The following is a 20090-nucleotide window of genomic DNA, read 5'->3' on the forward strand; positions in this document are numbered from 1 at the left end:
CTTCTAGGTATACTATTAGTTTTCTAGCCCTGACCCTTACCTCATGCACACTACCAGTAGACAACTTAAGTGTTTTTGTACCTTAAGTTACAATGAAGTTATAAAGGTAAGAATTCACAAAATAACAACAGATACTCAGGATTAAGAACATATTCATTTTCTTTAAAAATCAAAATTTAAAGTAACATTGTATTAAATGCCAAAGTATAAAATCATGGCAATGACAACTGAAATTGACTTTCAAGCTCTAAAGAAAAATAAATAAATAATTTTTTAAAATTATCCCACTCAGGAGAAATAAAAAATAAACTTGTATGGAACCACAGACGTACCTAAGAGTCAACAATGCTAAAGCACAACTACAGGGCAAGTACACTTAAACATAAAGCACAGATATTTTAATACAACCCCGATTCCAAAAAAGTTGGGACAAAGTACAAATTGTAAATAAAAACGAAATGCAATGATGTGGAAGTTTCAAAATTCCATATTTTATTCAGAATAGAACATAGATGACATATCAAATGTTTAAACTGAGAAAATGTATCATTTAAAGAGAAAAATTAGGTGATTTTAAATTTCATGACAACACATCTCAAAAAAGTTGGGACAAGGCCATGTTTCCCACTGTGAGACATCCCCTTTTCTCTTTACAACAGTCTGTTAACATCTGGGGACTGAGGAGACAAGTTGCTCAAGTTTAGGGAGAGGAATGTTAACCCATTCTTGTCTAATGTAGGATTCTAGTTGCTCAACTGTCTTAGGTCTTTTTTGTCGTATCTTCCGTTTTATGATGCGCCAAATGTTTTCTATGGGTGAAAGATCTGGACTGCAGGCTGGCCAGTTCAGTACCCGGACCCTTCTTCTACGCAGCCATGATGCTGTAATTGATGCAGTATGTGGTTTGGCATTGTCATGTTGGAAAATGCAAGGTCTTCCCTGAAAGAGACGTCGTCTGGATGGGAGCATATGTTGCTCTAGAACCTGGATATACCTTTCAGCATTGATGATGTCTTTCCAGATGTGTAAGCTGCCCATGCCACACGCACTAATGCAACCCCAGACCATCAGAGATGCAGGCTTCTGAACTGAGCGCTGATAACAACTTGGGTCGTCCTTCTCCTCTTTAGTCCAAATGACACTGATTTCCATAAAAAACTTCAAATTTTGATTCGTCTGACCACAGAACAGTTTTCCACTTTGCCACAGTCCATTTTAAATGAGCCTTGGCCCAGAGAAGACGTCTGCGCTTCTGGATCATGTTTAGATACGGCTTCTTCTTTGAACTATAGAGTTTTAGCTGGCAATGGTGGATGGCACGGTGAATTGTGTTCACAGATAATGTTCTCTGGAAATATTTCTGAGCCCATTTTGTGATTTCCAATACAGAAGCATGCCTGTATGTGATGCAGTGCCGTCTAAGGGCCCGAAGATCACGGGCACCCAGTATGGTTTTCCGGCCTTGACCCTTACGCACAGAGATTCTTCCAGATTCTCTGAATCTTTTGATGATATTATGTACTGTAGATGATGATATGTTCAAATTCTTTGCAATTTTACACTGTCGAACTCCTTCCTGATATTGCTCCACTATTTGTCGGCGCAGAATTAGGGGGATTGGTGATCCTCTTCCCATCTTTACTTCTGAGAGCCGCTGCCACTCCAAGATGCTCTTTTTATACCCAGTCATGTTAATGACCTATTGCCAATTGACCTAATGAGTTGTAATTTGGTCCTCCAGCTGTTCCTTTTTTGCACCTTTAACTTTTCCAGCCTCTTATTGCCCCGTCCCAACTTTTTTGAGATGTGTTGCTGTCATGAAATTTCAAATGAGCCAATATTTGGCATGAAATTTCAAAATGTCTCACTTTCGACATTTGATATGTTGTCTATGTTCTATTGTGAATACAATATCAGTTTTTGAGATTTGTAAATTATTGCATTCCATTTTTATTTACAATTTGTACTTTGTCCCAACTTTTTTGGAATCGGGGTTGTACTTTATTACACTTTTGTTAAGTATATCTTGATCAAAAGTTTAAGTATTAGCTTAATATACTTAGACTTTTCTATGTACTTTTCCGTATAAGCCAAGTATACTTATGTATAACTTTATTAAGTATATCTCTGATAAGTAAATAAAAAGTAAACTGAAAGCATACTCTCTTATTTTTAGTTTAAAAGAAGTATACTAGAAGCACACTTGAATAAACTTCTTTTTTGTAAGGGTAACTAACACTCGTGGAAATGGCAGGCCTTTCTGTTTCTGCTGGTGTTGTCTAAAGTGTTTTTTTTTTAGTTGTTGAGAGTTATTTTTGTTTATCATAGTGAGAATGTGGGATATGAGTATGTGATGCATTTCTCTTATTCCTCCCTTCCCTTTACTCCATTATTTCTCTCTCTCTCTCTCTCTCTCTCTCTCTCTCTCTCTCTCTCTCTCTCTCTCTTTCACTCTGTCAGGCACGCAAACTTCTCCACTGCAGGGAAGGCCATCACGGTGCTGTTCCGCATCGTCACAGGTGAAGACTGGAATAAGATTATGCATGACTGCATGGTAAGCCAACAGTTATCTCTGTGTGCTCACGCCAGGGTTAAGACCTTGAGATTCTCAGCACCCGTAAAACACCGGAGAGCTGATAATGTGTATAATTTAGCATGCACATAACTTTCAGAGAAAACCGTCTGTCATTGACAGTGTTCATGGTTAATAATTATAATATGACAGTAAGAGGCAGACCAAATCCTTAGGAAAGCCCTTTCAGGTTGGTCCTTCTCTGCTTTCTGGGTTCCTGATGTTGAGTGTGTGTTTACTGGACTGGTTCTGCAGGTACAGCCTCCGTTCTGCACACCAGACAAGCACCGTTACTGGGAGACGGACTGTGGCAACTACGCCGGCGCCCTTATTTACTTCTGCTCGTTCTACGTCATCATCGCATACATCATGCTGAACCTGCTCGTTGGTACGCTCCATTTCCCCCAACTCAATTTCCTGTCTCATTTCCTTCTCCGTCTGGCATTAGCCAAACTAGCTAATGAAATACAATAACACGCCTCAGTCTCTCCTTGACAGCTAGGGAACATTATTAGCACCTTTTGTCCTTGACGTGATTAAATTTCTTTCTCTTAGTGATAGAATCATCTTTCCTATTTGAGAATATTACAGATTAGTTCTGGGAGGGTGTCCCGGCAGAATGTGGATGAATTTCTGAGCAAATTTGGTTCCAGGCCAGCCCTTTGTGTCTGCCCTCCTGAGAGCATGAGTCATGTCTGTGTGCTATTTTTTACAATACCTACAATTTCCCCTAGTGCTGTGCATAAAGGTGGAGCTGAGAGGGAGCTCTTCAAACATTTAGTCCCACTTTTTTCCTGTCTTCCCCCAGCTATCATCGTGGAGAACTTTTCTTTATTCTACTCCACAGAGGAGGATCAGTTGCTAAGTTACAACGACCTGCGGCACTTTCAGATCATTTGGAACATGGTGGATGACAAGCGAGAGGTAGGATGGAGATGTGCCATTCATCTGAGGTGTGATGTGTTAATATCAGTGCATGCACCCTCTAAGGCCAGTCCTACAAATGAGAGGTTTTGGATGCATTGACATTCTCACATCTAGAGTAATGGTAGTTATTAATGTCTGTCACAGAGAGGTAGAGGAGGAGCTGGCATGTTCGTTAGTAGGCTTATTAAAGGGGAACTGAAGGCAAATTTTTTATCATCAAAATTCTATTTATCTCATTTTACAAAATGTAGGAATGCATTTCTGACTGCTATTTTGTCGCTGCTATAGCAAGTTATGGGTGTTTGAAATATGCTATGTAATATATCAGTCCATATGTCAAAGCAATGGCCGTAAACGAGATTCGCTGAGACCTGTGCGAGACTTCGTAGGATGGAAGTAAAACGTACAGCGGAAATCAAAGTGACCAGCATCTACTAATGTTGTCAAAAGACGTGCACGCCCTCCTTCGAATGCTGACGTAATCACGCCGGAAGTTTTCCGTGTCTGAAATCGCTCCCTACTCACTATATAGGGCACTATATAGTGGGGACGCCATTTTGTAGTGCTGTCCGAAACCTTAGTGAGGATTATGTGGGAAATGCGCTTAGTATAATATGTATTTATCACAAAAATACATGCTTGTATTTATTATTTTGAAAACCCACCAGCCGCCTGATCTGACACGTTTTAATCGTGCCACAGTAATGATGTAAATACCAGCGCGATGGACTAGTCCTTATCCTGGCGTCTTTCCAACTCTTCTCTACTCCACATTGGTTCAAACTCATATGAAATAATCTCCATTACTGATGAAGCTGGCAAATTTTGAAATTAATCTAAATTGGAATGATATGGCGATCTGGCCGCTGTGTAAACAGTTTTCAAAATGGCGGCGCTGACACTTCACGTTTGAAGTCTCGCACAAGTCTTGTGAAGATCGCGTGGATAAGCGACGCCTGCCGTGGACCAAACGAACTACATTCAACATGGCTAAAAACCGAAAAGGCCGATACGATAAGTCTCATCTCATTATCTCTAGCCGCTTTATCCTTCTACAGGGTCGCAGGCAAGCTGGAGCCTATCCCAGCTGACTACGGGCGAAAGGCGGGGTACACCCTGGACAAGCCGCCAGGTCATCACAGGGCTGACACATAGACACAGACAACCATTCACACTCACATTCACACCTACGGTCAATTTAGAGTCACCAGTTAACCTAACCTGCATGTCTTTGGACTGTGGGGGAAACCGGAGCACGCGGAGGAAACCCACGCGGACACGGGGAGAACATGCAAACTCCGCACAGAAAGGCCCTCGCCGGCCCCGGGGCTCGAACCCAGGACATTCTTGCTGTGAGGCAACAGCGCTAACCACTACACCACCGCGCTGCCCCGATACGATAAGTGTAATATAATTTGCCAATACGAGTCACAATATAAGGTTAATAAAATCGAAAACGTAATTCAGTAACACGTTAATTAAGAAATAAAGCAAGTTTAAAAATGACTTCAGTTCCCCTTTAAGAGCAAGAGAGAAATAACTTTTGATGAACTGTCACCAAAGAGCTGCTATAAGAGCAGACTGGTTTATGATTATGAAAGAAGATGGCCAGTAATATTGGTATAGCAGAATATACATAGAGCCCATCAGCAAAAAGGTATGAAACTCATAATGCTTATTGAACTAAGGCTTTAGTTGTCGCCAGTTCACTGTAATCACCTTGAGAATTGATTTAGGACTAGTGTGCTGGTTTGTTCAGCAATATTTCTGACCCCTTGTGAAATGAGGTGATGTGAAAATGAGATGATACTTTGGCGGGCAGGGCGTGATCCCCACCTCGAGGGTAAAGTTTCTGCTGCGACTGCTCAGAGGCCGGCTGGAGGTGGACCTGGACAAAGACAAGCTGCTCTTTAAGCACATGTGCTACGAGATGGAGCGACTGCACAGTGGTGGAGATGTTACCTTCCATGATGTTTTGAGGTAGGCATGCACCATGCAGGACCATTCAGGAGTCAGTGGGTTTTATTTCTATTTAATTGAAGCATATGACACGAACATGACTCTATGCAGTTTCTTAAATAAACTATACAACATGGCAAACATGTTAGATTTCTGTTATAATTACGTGAAAAGAAGCTGTTGTTACGCGAATATCCAACTTTTAATTGCACAGCGCAAGAAAACTGGGTCCGTGGCTCGCGGCCATGCTGTGACGTCAGCGGACGAACACGCTGCGGTTCACTGGCTGTTCTACTCAATGGAAATGGCGCATGAAAACGCCGGTGAACTCTCTAGTGCTAGCTCTTCCTCTGAACAAAACAACAACCAAATACTGGTACTTTAAGCAGTGATCATGATGGCATGATTTTATCTGATTTTAAATAAATGAGATTGATAATAATGTGAATGTTCACAACTAGTACATACAAACTCTGCAGCTTCTGATTCAGCAGCTGCATCATACTCCGCAAAAACATCAGCAAGAACCTACAATATAAATGGAAATGCAATACACTAAGCTCAAATGACTTTTGGAAAGTATAATTTCTAAATTTTTTCTACATATTCTTGAAGTCGGTCGTCGGGGTACTTGCTACCGTTCCCTAACAACGCATGGCAAAGGGTAAAGTGTAGTGTTGCTACGAGTACTTGCTAAAGCCTCCGGTGGAAGATCCTCGATGTGCTGATAAGACATACAGTTCTATATAACACACAAGTGTCACGATAATCACAAAACAGATGCAAATTGTTAAAATACCTAATTTTTAAGCAATCATGTATTGATCTCTTCCGAATAGAATCTATGATAGCCTACCCTCTTTACCCTTTGCCTCTCGTTGCTAGGCGGCAGTTACATGAAAGCCGCAAGCTTTCACAAGCAAATACATGACCGATATCACGCCGACTTTATGATTACATTTATGATTATCATGAATGTGCACTCTATGATGTGTACTCTATGAGCGCTCTGGAGCGAGTCACTTCCAAGATGGCCGCGCAGACCGCATGGTTACTATTTTTAGCATCATGTCGGAGCACTCTATAGCTCTACGTACCTTTATCTTATGTCGTTTCTCAACACATGTTCTGACAGGAGGACTGTCTTTGGAGGAGTCGCCTTGTCCCAGGCGACTGCTGGATCCGGCATAGCTACTAGTAGACCCCCTCCGGAATACTGTAGGCACTGCTGATGGCAGCAACACACGTTTGTGCTGAACTGAACACCCAAGAGATTCTTTTAAGCTGGGAAGGGTGTCAAAACAATCCAAATCGAAGTGTTCAGAGCACAGGACGGATGTTGGTGAGGGCTCCCACTTGTCACGAGTGCGCCTGACTTGCTTCACCCACTTCGCATGCAGCTCGGGATCTCTGGGAAACTTGAATAAACTTACCCCATCCTTGTGGGTTTTGGAGCAAAAGCCGGCAACACAACGCGAAGGCATAATAACTATATGTATGTATAATAATAATACTAATAATGATAAACTGAACACCTGTCGCATCAACAACAAACTGGTAAGTTAGGAGGAAGGTTCTTTCGCTGACGTCATATAGCTCCTCCTCCTCCTTCGTCTCCTGGGTTCTGCAGCCCCGTCAAATTTGCCCAAATAGCCGCGTTTTTTATCATAACTTGTAAAATAGGCGCCTTCGTGAATTAATATATGGATCATCGGGAATTACTTTTTATGTTATAAAACATCGCCAAAGATGTCAAAAACGTGTCATCAGCCCTTTAATTGAATGTTAAGGCATAAAATCTTGATTCATTTCAAGTCCAACTTAAATGACTCATCTGTTCTTTTAGTGGTTCTGCCTTCTGTTTAACCCTCATATCCTACTTCATTGCTTCATGTCCCATTAACAACTGAATTTTGAATGTATGCTCAGGATAATTTCTCCTCAACTCCAATATTAGTCACATAAATAGTATGGAAATAGTATAACGAAGACGAACAGTATAATAGAACTTGTATAATGGAGAGGAAATGTGCCTTAAATTTCGCCTCCTCCTTTCTTTTCCTTGTTTCCTTTCCTTGCTTCTTAGCTCCTCCCTCTGAGGACACAAGGAAAGAACGAGAAAGGAAAATAAGGACAGAAGGACTTGAGGTCAAACATTTACCAAAGGATACATCCATATTCACTGAAGAGTCACTCAAAAGACATTGCACTTATTGATGACACAGAGCAACAGGATGAATCTGAATATACACACCAAATAAACATCAATTAAATTATTGCATGTGTACAGCATAAACATTAATGCTGATGTTTTATATATATATAATTCTATTTGCGTGCATATTTTCAAACTGGGTCTTGAAACAATTTAATTGGCTTTTATCTGTTCCCATTGTTTTGTATTTAGTCAAATCAGATTTCATTTTGGAAAGTAGGGGGTCGTAGTTCTCTGATATAATCCTGTTCAGGTCTTTTGAAATATTCACACCTAAGTACAGTGTTCGAACTATGCCGATATTTTCGGGGGGTCCCTTTTTTTCCCTTGGGGGGTGCTTGCGCTTGTCTCAGAGCGCGGATCTCCAAACACATGAGAAGCCTATCTTACGCACATATCACGCGGACTCCACACCTCCACACACGCATCGCGTCTGAAGTCATAACTCATCAGGGGAAATCGTGTCCGCATTGGCATGTTCAAAAAACAACCTCGCGTCAACAATGATACCACACGCAAGAAAAAAAACAAACAGTCAGGCTACTCAACACATCTGATCCACAGCAGCACCAAAGGCTTTCTTTCACCAAAGGTCATCTGCTGAAGAACCGTCTTGCTGCTCGTCGGAATTTTTACTTTTCTTAACAAATCCAAAACTCGAAAGAGTACCTTGTTTTCTTTTCGACATGGCTAACGCTGAAGACTAGCACTCGCATGATCTGAAAATGCACCGAATGATAAACACTTTCTCAACCTACTGCCACACCCACTACAAACATTGTAGCAAAACAACTGTGGGAAAGAGGGGCAACTACAGAAACATGGATAGAAGTTGTGGGAAAATTCTGGGGACACAAACTAGTAGAAAGGAAGTGTGTTGGCACTGTTGGCACACTTCCTTTCTACTAGTTTGTGTCCCCAACCTGGCAGCAGCAGTCGTTGTCATATCGGTTTATTTTATCTTTGATGTAAACACAACACAAAGGAACCAGCTGAGGTGGCTCGGGCATCTTTTTCGGATGCCTCCTGGACGCCTCCCTGGGGAGGTGTTCCAGGCATGTCCCCCCGGGAGGAGGCCCCGGGGAAGACCCAGGACACGCTGGAGGGCCTATGTCTCTCGGCTGGCCTGGGAACGCCTCAGTGTTCTTCCCGAGGAGCTGGCCGAGGTGTCTGGGGAGAGGGAAGTTTGGGCTTCCATGCTTAGACTGCTGCCTCCGCGACCCGGTCCTGGATAAGCGGAAGAAGACGAGACGAGACGAGACAACACTTCGGATATGCAAATGCTTCCCGTTACACCCGATTGCTATGTCAATAAACATCATTTTGCCAATATTTTAGAGACCCCCCAACATTTCCCAAATCATGTTTTCAAGGGATCTCATGTCTGTTTCAGGGGATCTCGGATCCCCCGAGTACCCCCGTAGTTCGAACAGTGCGTAAGTATTTAATTGATTTTGATTCCCAACTCACTTTAAGTTCCTCTCTAATCAGTTGGCTAGGAGAATAATTAAATGTCAAGATTTGGGATTTGTGGGTGTTTAGTTTGTAGCCTGATAATAGACCGTATTCCCTCAGGGTTGCGAGCAATTCTGGAAGGGAAGTGGATGGATGTCCCAAGTATATCGAGATATCATCTGCGAACAGGGCAATTTTATGTTCTTCTTGTGACACCATGACCCCCTTTATCTTCTCATTCTGTCTTATCCACTGACTCAGAGGCTCTATAAAGATGGCAAATAAGAGCGGAGAGACAGGACAGCCCTGCCGACATCCCCTTTCCAAATCAAAATTATTTGATGATCCTCCATTAATCCGAATTTTGGCTGTTGGTTTACGGTGTAAAGCTCGTATTGTCCTAACGAAATCATTGCGGAACTAGAATCTCTCTAGTATCTTATATAAGAAAGACCAATCAACAGAGTCGAATGCCTTCTCTGCATCTAACCCTAACAAGACAGCCTCTAAATTGTTATTGTTTATAAGGTTAATTACATGCAATGTCCTCCTAACGTTGTCCTGTGTTTGCCTCTGTCTGATGAAACCTGTTTGATCCAACTGTATAATATCTGGGAGCATTGTTTCTAAACGTTTTGCTAGAATTGATGTGAAGAGTTTATAATCCGGATTCAACAGACTAATTGGGCGGTAATTGGAGCAATCTGTCCTATCTTTCCCCTCCTTTGGTATAACAGTTATGATCGTTTCTCTCCAAGATGGAGGGATCTCTCCTTTCTTAAGGACCCAATTGAATGTTCTCAGTAACAATGGAGATAGAGAATCACTAAAAGTCTCATACCACTCCGCTGTAAATCCATCGGAACCTGGAGACTTATCAGGCTTGAGTCTAGAGATTGCCTTTTGCAGTTCCCCTATTGAGGTATTTCACCTGACGTTACAGGGTCACGTGACGCCCCGGTGTCCGCCATTTTGAACGTCAAGCTAGCTAATGTCAACAACAGTAGCTAGTATGTTACTGTAGCAATGTTTACGTTCAGTCATTTGGATGACTGTTAAAACCTTTCAGTCTCAAGTTTTTCCTTTACTGGATTTACTAGTTTACTGAGCTAGCGCGCGCCGGCCGCCGGCAGGCTAGAGCGCGCTAGCTCCCAGCTTGCCCGAGCGCGCTAGCTCAGTAAACTAGTAAATCCAGTAAAGGAAAAACTTGAGACTGAAAGGTTTTAACAGTCATCCAAATGACTGAACGTAAACATTGCTACAGTAACATACCAGCTACTGTTGTTGACATTAGCTAGTGCTAACAGCTAGCTGCTAGTACACTGCTACAACACAGACACCGACCCTAATAATACAGTTCTTGGTCATTACCTGGTAACAGCAAATTTATAACGGACCATGTCTCAACAGACTAAGAAGTTATTTCAATGACATTTAATAACATTTTGTTTATCCTGAGGACCGAAAGTAAATGAAAATGTGAACAAACCTTAGCTGTAATAAGATGGCGACCACCGGCTCCAGGGACGACCCGCTGATGTAGGCATGTTACCCAGCCTGACACAATATTTTTAGGCATCCAAACTCTTATACGCTTTCAGATCAATACCTGTGTATGGCGATGGGTTTTTAACGACATAGGTATACAGATCATGTGGGCCAAAGTCAGGTAAAGACGAGGGCTTCGTGTACTTCCGTACGTCAGTGAACAATCCTGGTGGAAGCAGGTAAACGTCGTTCTCTAAGCCTGCTAACCTCAATTTTTGCAAATACCTCTCCCTCTGCTCGCCCTGTAAATGCCCTACGTTGCTGGATAGTGAAGGTGTTTTCTGCATCTCGCTCCTTTTTCTTTTATGTTTTTCGTTTGTCGCCTTCCTCGCATTCAAACTGATTCGAGCCGTGACGTCCAAAATGGCAGCATCACATGACTTGGTCACGTGGGTGAAATACCTCAATAGTCACATTGGCCAATAGGACTTTATTTTGGTCTTCCGTAATTAGATTAGATTAGATTAGCTTAGCTTAGCTTAGATTAGATTAGATTAGATTAGATTCACTTTATTCATCCCACATCGGGGAAATTCACGTGTTACAGTAGCAAGAAAATGTCAAACAGATAACAAATAAAACTGAAATAAAACTAAAATTGTTGGGAGTTAAGTGATGCAAGCAGAGATTCAGGTGATTTGTCCCACTTATGGGCCATCCGGGCATGTAGGTTTTTGTAGTATCTTTCAAAACAACTCTGAATGTCCTGAAAGTCATGTTTCATTTGTTTAGTTATTGGGTGTTTAATTTTATGTACTACTCTCTCTGCTTGTTTTCTTAATCTGTATGCCAAGATTTTAGCTGATTTACTGTACTACCTACTCCATAATATCTTTGTTTCAAAAAGGTTAGTTTCTTCTGAATGTCTGCCTCATAGATTTATTTTATCTGATTTTTAATTCCCCTAATTTTCTGAGTAATGTCCAACTGGGTATCTTTTTTATGTTTTTTTTTCTAATTTTCCTAACTCTTTTTCTAGTTTATCCATTTTTTCCTGTCTGAGCCTCGTTTGTAATGCCAATTTCGCAATGATTTTCCCTCTCAAAACAGCCTTGCCTGCATCCCATACCATAAGTGGGGACACTTCCCCCATTATCATTTTCTGACAGGTATAACTGAATTTCTTCTTGAAGTTCCTCCTTCATTTTGCCCTTAAATGCATTTAAGTTAAGCCTCCAGGAGAAAGTATTTTTGCTATTTTTTAGATTTAAATCTAGGTAAACTGGACTGTGGTCCGACAAGTCCATTATTCCAATTTTGCATGACCTTACCAAACCGATATCTTTACTGTACATAAAAAAATAATCAATCCTTGAGTAAGTTTTGTGCGGTGAGGAATAAAAAGTATAGTCTCTAGTTGTAGGATTGAACTCCCTCCATACATCACAAATACCCATCTCTCTTATCATCCTTCTCACCTTTTTGCCTACTGCGTAATTCTGAGTCTGAGTTAATCTTGACACATCCCACTTGGGATTCAGTCTCAGATTAAAGTCACCACCACAAATCACCATTCCCTGGGCTTTTGTAATCATTAGATCAAAAATGTGTCTATAGAACCCCCACGTCGCACCTGGAGGTGCAGATACATTTAAGAGTGACTTCTGATCCTTCTAATTTTCCTACAACCATATTGTACCTTCCTTCCTTGTCCGTGATTTCTGTTATCTTTTCAAAAATTACCCTTGTTGATATCAGTGTTGCCACCCCCCTTCTGTATCCCATTTTATAGGACCCTAAGTAAACCTGGTTAATGCCCTGCCTTTTAAGTTTAGCATGCTCGGAGTCAGTTAAGTGGGTCTCTTGCAGAAATATTACATCTACATTGTCTTTTTTCATTTTGCCCAGAATTTTACTTCTTTTTACCGGGTTAAGTACACCCTTCACATTATAAGAAGCCAACCTAAGTGGAACTTTATGGCTTTCCATTGTAGATCCAAGTGCTGCCTTTAATCCTAATGCCCCCCCCCCCCCCACACACACACACAAACTCTGTAAAAACATAAACACAATAAAGAACATGAATAGAACAGTCCCGTGAAAACGTGAACTTAGTACATTTTACCAATGTCTCAGGTTGAACTTCCTGTTTTGAGGTCTTGTTTGTAACCCTGAAGGAGCCGAGATCTTTTGCCGGCTCAGAGGGAAAGCCTCCATACATCCTTAGGTGTGGAGGGCCCTCCTTAAAGTTTTCAAAGTGATCCATGCTTTTAGCTTAGTCAGACCTTCCCTGATCAGACAAATTATATCATTAATGTCATTAACGTAGCCCTGTGATGACCTGGCGACTTGTCCAGGGTGTACCCCGCCTTTCGCCCATAGTCAGCTGGGATAGGCTCCAGCTTGCCTGCGACCCTGTAGAAGGATAAAGCGGCTAGAGATAATGAGATGAGATGAGATGTCATTAACGTAGCCCAAACACCTTCCGTAGTGATGGTTTATTAATAGTTTGTTCCACAGTCATTACTATTATGCCTCCTTACCATGGAGAATCCGCGCCAAGACAAAACAAGTTCACCAGTCAGCCCGTCTGAAAACGTCCAGTCTCTTTTTGAAACCATCCCGCTGCGCCTCTGGCTGCTGCTCTCCTCCTCTCGGGGACCGGATTTTGTGCCACATCAGATTTTTAATTCTGTCAGCCCAGCTCGTCGGTGGTTTGTATACCGTCACGGACAGACCTCTCTTCACCATGTCCTTGGTAGCCTCCTCTGCCGAGTTATAGAGGCATGTCTCTCTCTCGTAAAACACTCTCATTCTGGCTGGGAAAGGAGTTTGGAACCGTATGTTATTTTCTCTCAGCACCTTCTTCACCTCCACGTATTCCCAGCACTTCCTGAGGGTCTCCGGTGCATAGTCGTGATCCACAAAAACTCTTCTGATAGAGAAACCCCTTTTTTCACCATACCAGTTTCAGGATTTCTTCTTTAGTTTTGCTGCTGGAGAATTTAACAACTATGGATCTCGGGGGAGAATCGGCCGGTGGTTTCGGTCCCAACGCACGGTGCGCACGCTCGATCTTGAGATCGTCGGTCTGAGGCAGCTCCAGTTTTTCCCTCAGCAAATTTTTCATGCATGTTATCATCGATGTGGAGTTATTCTCCGACCCTTCCTCTATGCCGTGTATTCTTATATTCTCCCGTCTTGCTCTTCCCTCTTGATCCGTTAGCTTATCTTCCAGTTTAGCCTGTAGCTTTAGCAGTTCCCTCGTAGCCTCCTCCAGCCCGTGCACTCTTTCCTCTGTCTCTGAAATTCGCATTTCGGCCTTGTCGACTCTACTGTTAGTTACCTTAATGTCCTCTCGTATTTCTCAGAGAGTGTCTGCATTTTCCTGCCGAAACTCTCTCAGCTCATGCAGTATCATTCGCAGGCTAGCCATGTGCGCATTCACCTGTAACTCCCCCGTGTCAGGATGGCTAGCTGTGTCATCTTCGACCAACTCTTCCTCAGCTGATTGAGTCCTTTCCTTCGCCTGTAGTGCGTTTTTTTTTTTTTTGGTATATTGTAAACGCCTCTTTAACTTCTTCTGCTAATGCTTAACAATCTTTCGAATAAATATAGCGTATTTCTTGATCAGGGAGCTCTGATATTGTGCTGCCTACCTCATGGCTGCTCAACCAGAAGCCTGTTTTGTATTTAACTAATATTATTAAATACAAATAAATGGTCCCTCTCCTTTTTAGCCTGGAGGATGTGGTGTCCATGATTTTTTAAAAGAATTTCTACTTTTGATTCGTCAGATCTCAGGACAATTTTTCACTTCGCCTCAATCCACCATAAAAGAGGTCGGGCCCAGAGAAGGTGGCGGTGTTTCTGGATTTTTTAAAAAATATTTTACTTGTATTTGTGGATGCAGTAATGAACCGTTTTCACAGACGCTGGTTTTCTGAAGTGTTCCTGAGCCCATACAGTGATTTTCACTACAGACACGTGTCTGCTTTTAATGCAGTGTCTCCTGAGGGCCTGAAGATCACAGGCATCCAATGTCAGTTTTCAGCCTTGTCTCTTGCATACAGAGATTTCTCCAGATTCTCTGAATCTGTTAACAGTATTATTTACTGGAGATGGTGTGATTCTCAAATTCTTTGCAATTGTACATTGAGGAACATTATTCTTAAATTGTTGCACTGTTTGCCCACACAGTCTTTCACAGAGCAGTGAACCCCTCCCTATCTTTACTTCTGAGAGACTCCGCCTCTCTGGGATGCTCTTTTTATACCCAGTCATCTTACTGACCTGTTGCTAATTAAACAAATTAGTTTTTTCTTTTCTTTTTCAGCATTACACAACTTTTTCAGTCTTTTGTTGCCTCTGTCCCAACTTTTTTTGAAACATGTTGCTGGTACTGAATTTCAAAATGAGCATATATTAAAAAAAAAAAAGATTTCTCAGCATATTTAATATGTTGTCCTTGTACTATTTTCAATGAAATATAGGGTTTCCATGATTTGCAAATAATCACATTCTATTTTTATTTACGTTTTACACAGCTTCCCAATTTTTTTTGTAATTGTGGTTGTATTTTAGGGAGAAGTGGAACATTTTATTCCATGTTCATATGCACTTCAGTAAAAATGCCTTCTATCTCATTTCTCTTTGATTCCTCCAAGTACACTTTAAGAATGAGTACATCCTTAAAGATTTCAGACTTTGATATTCAGGTGAGGCGGCACAGTGGTGTAGTGGTTAGCACTGTCGCCTCACAGCAAGAAGGTACCCCACCTCTCATCCATAGTCAGCTAGGCTAGGCTCCTGCTTGCCTGCGATCCTGCACAAGATAAGCGGCTACAGATAATGGATGGATGGATATTCAGGTGATGAGTTGAATGTGTGGGATTGTACTCATGTCCCTGTCACCTTTCGTTCATATTACAATATGGATCTGAACCACTGTAATGATTATGTAGAGGTGATTTTTGATCATCTCATCTCATTATCTGTAGCCGCTTTATCCTGTTCTACAGGGTCGCAGGCAAGCTGGAGCCTATCCCAGCTGACTACGGGTGAAAGGCGGGATACACCCTGGACAAGTCGCCAGGTCATCACAGGGCTGACACATAGACACAGACAACCATTCACACTCACATTCACACCTACGGTCAATTTAGAGTCACCAGTTAACCTAACCTGCATGTCTTTGGACTGTGGGGGAAACCGGAGCACCCGGAGGAAACCCACGCGGACACGGGGAGAACATGCAAACTCCACACAGAAAGGCCCTCGCCGGCCACAGGGCTCGAACCCAGACCTTCTTGCTGTGAGGCGACAGCGCTAACCACTACACCACCATGCCGCCGATTTTTGATCATAATTTTTTAAATTATCAAGTGCATAAATTTTCTTGTTGGATTTTTTTTTTTAATCAACAAAAAACATAAAGATTAAGCTTAGTCCTTTAAAGGAACATTACAGGACTGAACAGCTTGATATTGAGAATTTAATATTGAGAATACTGCTGTTAGGATTTGCATTTGGAGATAAGTTTCAGATGGCTGAATTTTGTTTGTCTGTCAGTATGCTTTCATACCGCTCCGTGGACATCAGGAAGAGTCTGCAGCTGGAGGAGTTGCTGGCAAGAGAGCAGCTGGAGTACACCATTGAGGAGGAGGTAGCCAAGCAGACCATCCGCATGTGGCTGAAGAAGTGTCTGAAACGCATTCGAGCCGTAAGTGTCTCACACACACACACACACACACACACACACACACACACACACACACACACACAGTGTACTGTCAAAAAAAGGTTCTGTATGGGTACATTTTTGGTGCATTAAGCTCTAAACAAAGAGCTTTCTCTCGGGGATATAACTAATGATGTAATAGACATACCCTCGTGGTCCCACCCCTCTGGCAATTTTTTGACCCTGAAAATTCTTTTCACATATTTTCCTTTGTTATCATAATGCCCATTAACCTTAATACCTAGGGTGGTGTAGTAAGAATTAGCAATATACTAGACGCCTATTAGATTTGCTTCAGTTTTTCTCATCTTCCCATTCATATGTCATTGTATTAGTCTTTTTTTCACTTTTAATGTTTATTTTATATCATATTACATTTGACAGCAAAGGGAAAAATGAAATTTGCTTATTCAGTCTGCATTTTCTGTCCCTGATTCTTCTCAATCTCACAGACAAGTGTTAATGTTAAGATGATCTTGGAAAAAATATCTCAGACACTTTTACCTAAGGGGGCGGCACGGTGGTGTAGTGGTTAGCGCTGTCGCCTCACAGCAACAAGGCCTGGGTTCGAGCCCCGTGGCCGGCGAGGGCCTTTCTGTGTGGAGTTTGCATGTTCTCCCCGTGTCCGTGTGGGTTTCCTCCGGGTGCTCCGGTTTCCCCCACAGTCCAAAGACATGCAGGTTAGGTTAACTGGTGGCTCTAAATTGACCGTAGGTGTGAATGTGAGTGTGAATGGTTGTCTGTGTCTATTTGTCAGCCCTGTGATGACCTGGCGACTTGTCCAGGGTGTACTCCGCCTTTCGCCCGTAGTCAGCTGGGATAGGCTCCAGCTTGCCTGCGACCCTATAGAACAGGATAAAGCGGCTAGAGATAATGAGATGAGATGAGACTTTTACCTAAAAAAATCTTACAGCCTCATAGGCCTGAACTACACGCAAGTAATGTGCATTATCTGAATGCGGAGTGGTGACATAGTTGCACAGCAGGTAGCGTTGTCACCTCACAGCTTCAGCACCTCTGGTTCAGTCCTGATTTTCGCTTACTGTCTGTGAGTTGCTGTCCCTGTTCTCCCCATATTGGTATGGGTTTTCTCAGGGTTCTCCAGTGTCCTACCACATCCCAAAAATGCCACTAGGTGGATTGGCTAAGATAAATTGCCTCTAGTTGTGAACCAGTATGGAAGAGAGAGAGAAAGAGAGAGAGAGAGAGAGAGTGTGTGTGTGTGTGTGTGTGTGTGTGTGTGTGTGTGTGTGTGTTGCCCTACAATGGACTCATTTCCCATTCAGGCTGTGCTCTTGCCTCATGCCAAGCGTTCAAGCGATAAGCAATTCCTGAAAGTGAGTGATTGAGTCAATATGGAGCTCAGAAAATCAACTGAAGCCACCACAGAACCCATCTCTAAATAATTTTCTAATTAAGTATTAACAACTAATTACTGACATAACTTTTGAACTTAAATCACTCCAAATACAGACCATAGGAATTATTAAAGTACTGACATCCTAGAAACTGTATTGTTCTCTGTTGTCTTTCGCATTTCCTTTTTCCTGGGCGATAAATGAGGCTGCATGTATGTAAAATACCTTAATTATCCATGACTGTGGGGAAAAACAAAAAGCACTGAACCCAAATGAGACAGATGGCTGTTAACATGCACAAATCAGGCTGTAGACAGTCCATTATAAGATGTAAATTCATGTTAATAATGTTTATCACGGCGGCACGGTGGTGTAGTGGTTAGCGCTGTCGCCTCACAGCAAGAAGGTCCGGGTTCGAGCCCCGTGCCCGGCGAGGGCCTTTCTGTGCGGAGTTTGCATGTTCTCCCTGTGTCCGCGTGGGTTTCCTCCGGGTGCTCCGGTTTCCCCCACAGTCCAAAGACATGCAGGTTAGGTTAACTGGTGACTCTAAATTGACCGTAGGTGTGAATGTGAGTGTGAATGGTTGTCTGTGTCTATGTGTCAGCCCTGTGATGACCTGGCGACTTGTCCAGGGTGTACCCCGCCTTTCGCCCGTAGTCAGCTGGGATAGGCTCCAGTTTACCTGCGACCCTGTAGAACAGGATAAAGTGGCTAGAGATAATGAGATGAGAATGAGATGAATGTTTATCACACTGTTTTCATTCTCTTCCCTCAGAAGCAGCAGCAGTCATGCAGCATCATTCTGAGTCTGCGTGAGAGTCAGAAGCAGGACTTGCGTCGCCTGCTCAACCCACCCAGTATTGAAACTACTATGCCCAGCGATGAAGCCAACACCAACAACCAGGACAACCCCACAGAGCCTGAGGTACCCAACTTGCATTCACACATACACACACACACACCACATATGCTGCTCTGTGAAGCAATAAGTAATCAATTTAATGGCTTTGCATGGTGCCATTTCCCAGCAGAACAGTGGTTTGCAGACTCTGCTAAGTCCCACTCTGTCAGATCGCAGCAGCTACAGGCAAGATTCTGCAGATCGACCCCAGAGGAAGCTGGGCCAGTGGAGACTGCCCACAGGTTAGAAACATACACTATTAATGTGCACATGAGGTAACATACATGTAGATAGTAATCTCTATCTACAGCATTGGCTGTATGGATCATTACCAAAAATAAGAATTTAAACAATTTTCCCTGTACAGAGAAAAGAAACGTGTTTTTCTTGAAACTATAAAAGATGTCTAAGGGCACTTGTCAAACTCTGTAAAACCTTAAAGCAGATACGCAGAACCTTTATTTTTAAATAAATTTCTGAGTGGATAGTATCTTCATCCTTGACTCTTGCATGCTGCATAAATGGGAATTTTAAAAAATATATTTTTGAGAGTTAAAATCGACCGCAAAGTTGGCATTGGAGCTGCCCCGCTGAGGCAGCCAGCCCTGAGTGCGTGACGTCACAGCAGTAACCGGTTTTAAGGCCGAGGCCTTTGACAGCTATAGACCAAAGTCATATAAATAAACATTTATGGTGAAAGTAAGAAATACCGTTACCGACTTGCTCAACTAAGACTGATTTGACTTCATTGATTGTGGGTTGACTCTCATTAAAACAGGATAGGTGAACTTATGCAACATACATGTACATGCATGCATTTTCACTGATAAAAGGCTAATTAAATAATCAGATGAACTGAGACAATCACATTCTGAAGCAAATTAAATAATCTTATACCGGGAACTTAAACACACAATACAAGTTACATGTATTAATCTAAATGCAGGTAAGCAACGTGTTTTTTTTTTTTTTTAATCCAAATGAGAGTCGGAGCTTACCCGTCTGCGTTCTCGCTTCTTGAAGGCTGATCTTGTGGCCAATTGTTTTGAAACAATCTGACTTTCAGTTGTTCGTTCAGTTCTCCGTTCATTCGCTTCTTCCACGTAAGGGCGAGATGGCAGCAATATCCAGTTTAGAAATAAGACGGCTGGCCCACTCGTTCTCTATTTTCTCCATACTGAGTACCATACCTCGGCTCAAGCAGTTACTAAAACCTGAGACGGAACGGGACATCACCGGTTTTAGCAACAACTGCGGGGAGGTCACTGCCCGAGTGATATGTCACGTCCTGTTCCATCCCGGGTTTTAGCAACAACCCTCGGCTCACTCTGAGAGGACTGGTGCAACTGAACTTTGCTTTTTAAATAAATAAATAAATAAATGCTTTTCTTGTAGTTTTCTTTTTCTTTAATTGTTGGTACTGCACCCTCCTTCAATACGGGCTTATAGCCAACACGCCTCAACAGATCAGAGGT

At 42.3% G+C, this 20090-nt stretch overlaps 1 protein-coding gene across 5 annotated transcripts in view; it reads left to right on the forward strand.

The window, feature by feature from the left end:
- Nucleotides 1–20090, forward strand: part of nalcn (sodium leak channel, non-selective) — a 214278-nt gene that overhangs the window by 188790 nt on the left and 5398 nt on the right. For 3 of the 5 annotated variants that reach the window (XM_060929521.1, XM_060929524.1, XM_060929522.1), the window contains 7 exons: nucleotides 2461–2554; nucleotides 2828–2960; nucleotides 3381–3496; nucleotides 5322–5479; nucleotides 16188–16338; nucleotides 18490–18639; nucleotides 18743–18857. In XM_060929521.1, coding sequence (XP_060785504.1) covers nucleotides 2461–2554; nucleotides 2828–2960; nucleotides 3381–3496; nucleotides 5322–5479; nucleotides 16188–16338; nucleotides 18490–18639; nucleotides 18743–18857 — 917 coding nt within the window. Of the gene's footprint in view, nucleotides 1–2460; nucleotides 2555–2827; nucleotides 2961–3380; nucleotides 3497–5321; nucleotides 5480–16187; nucleotides 16339–18489; nucleotides 18640–18742; nucleotides 18858–20090 lie in introns of those variants that run through there. The other 2 variants (XM_060929523.1, XM_060929525.1) reach the window with 2 other exon arrangements.

The sequence above is a fragment of the Neoarius graeffei genome, chromosome 9 (genome assembly GCF_027579695.1).
Source record: "Neoarius graeffei isolate fNeoGra1 chromosome 9, fNeoGra1.pri, whole genome shotgun sequence".
NCBI lineage: Eukaryota > Metazoa > Chordata > Actinopteri > Siluriformes > Ariidae > Neoarius > Neoarius graeffei.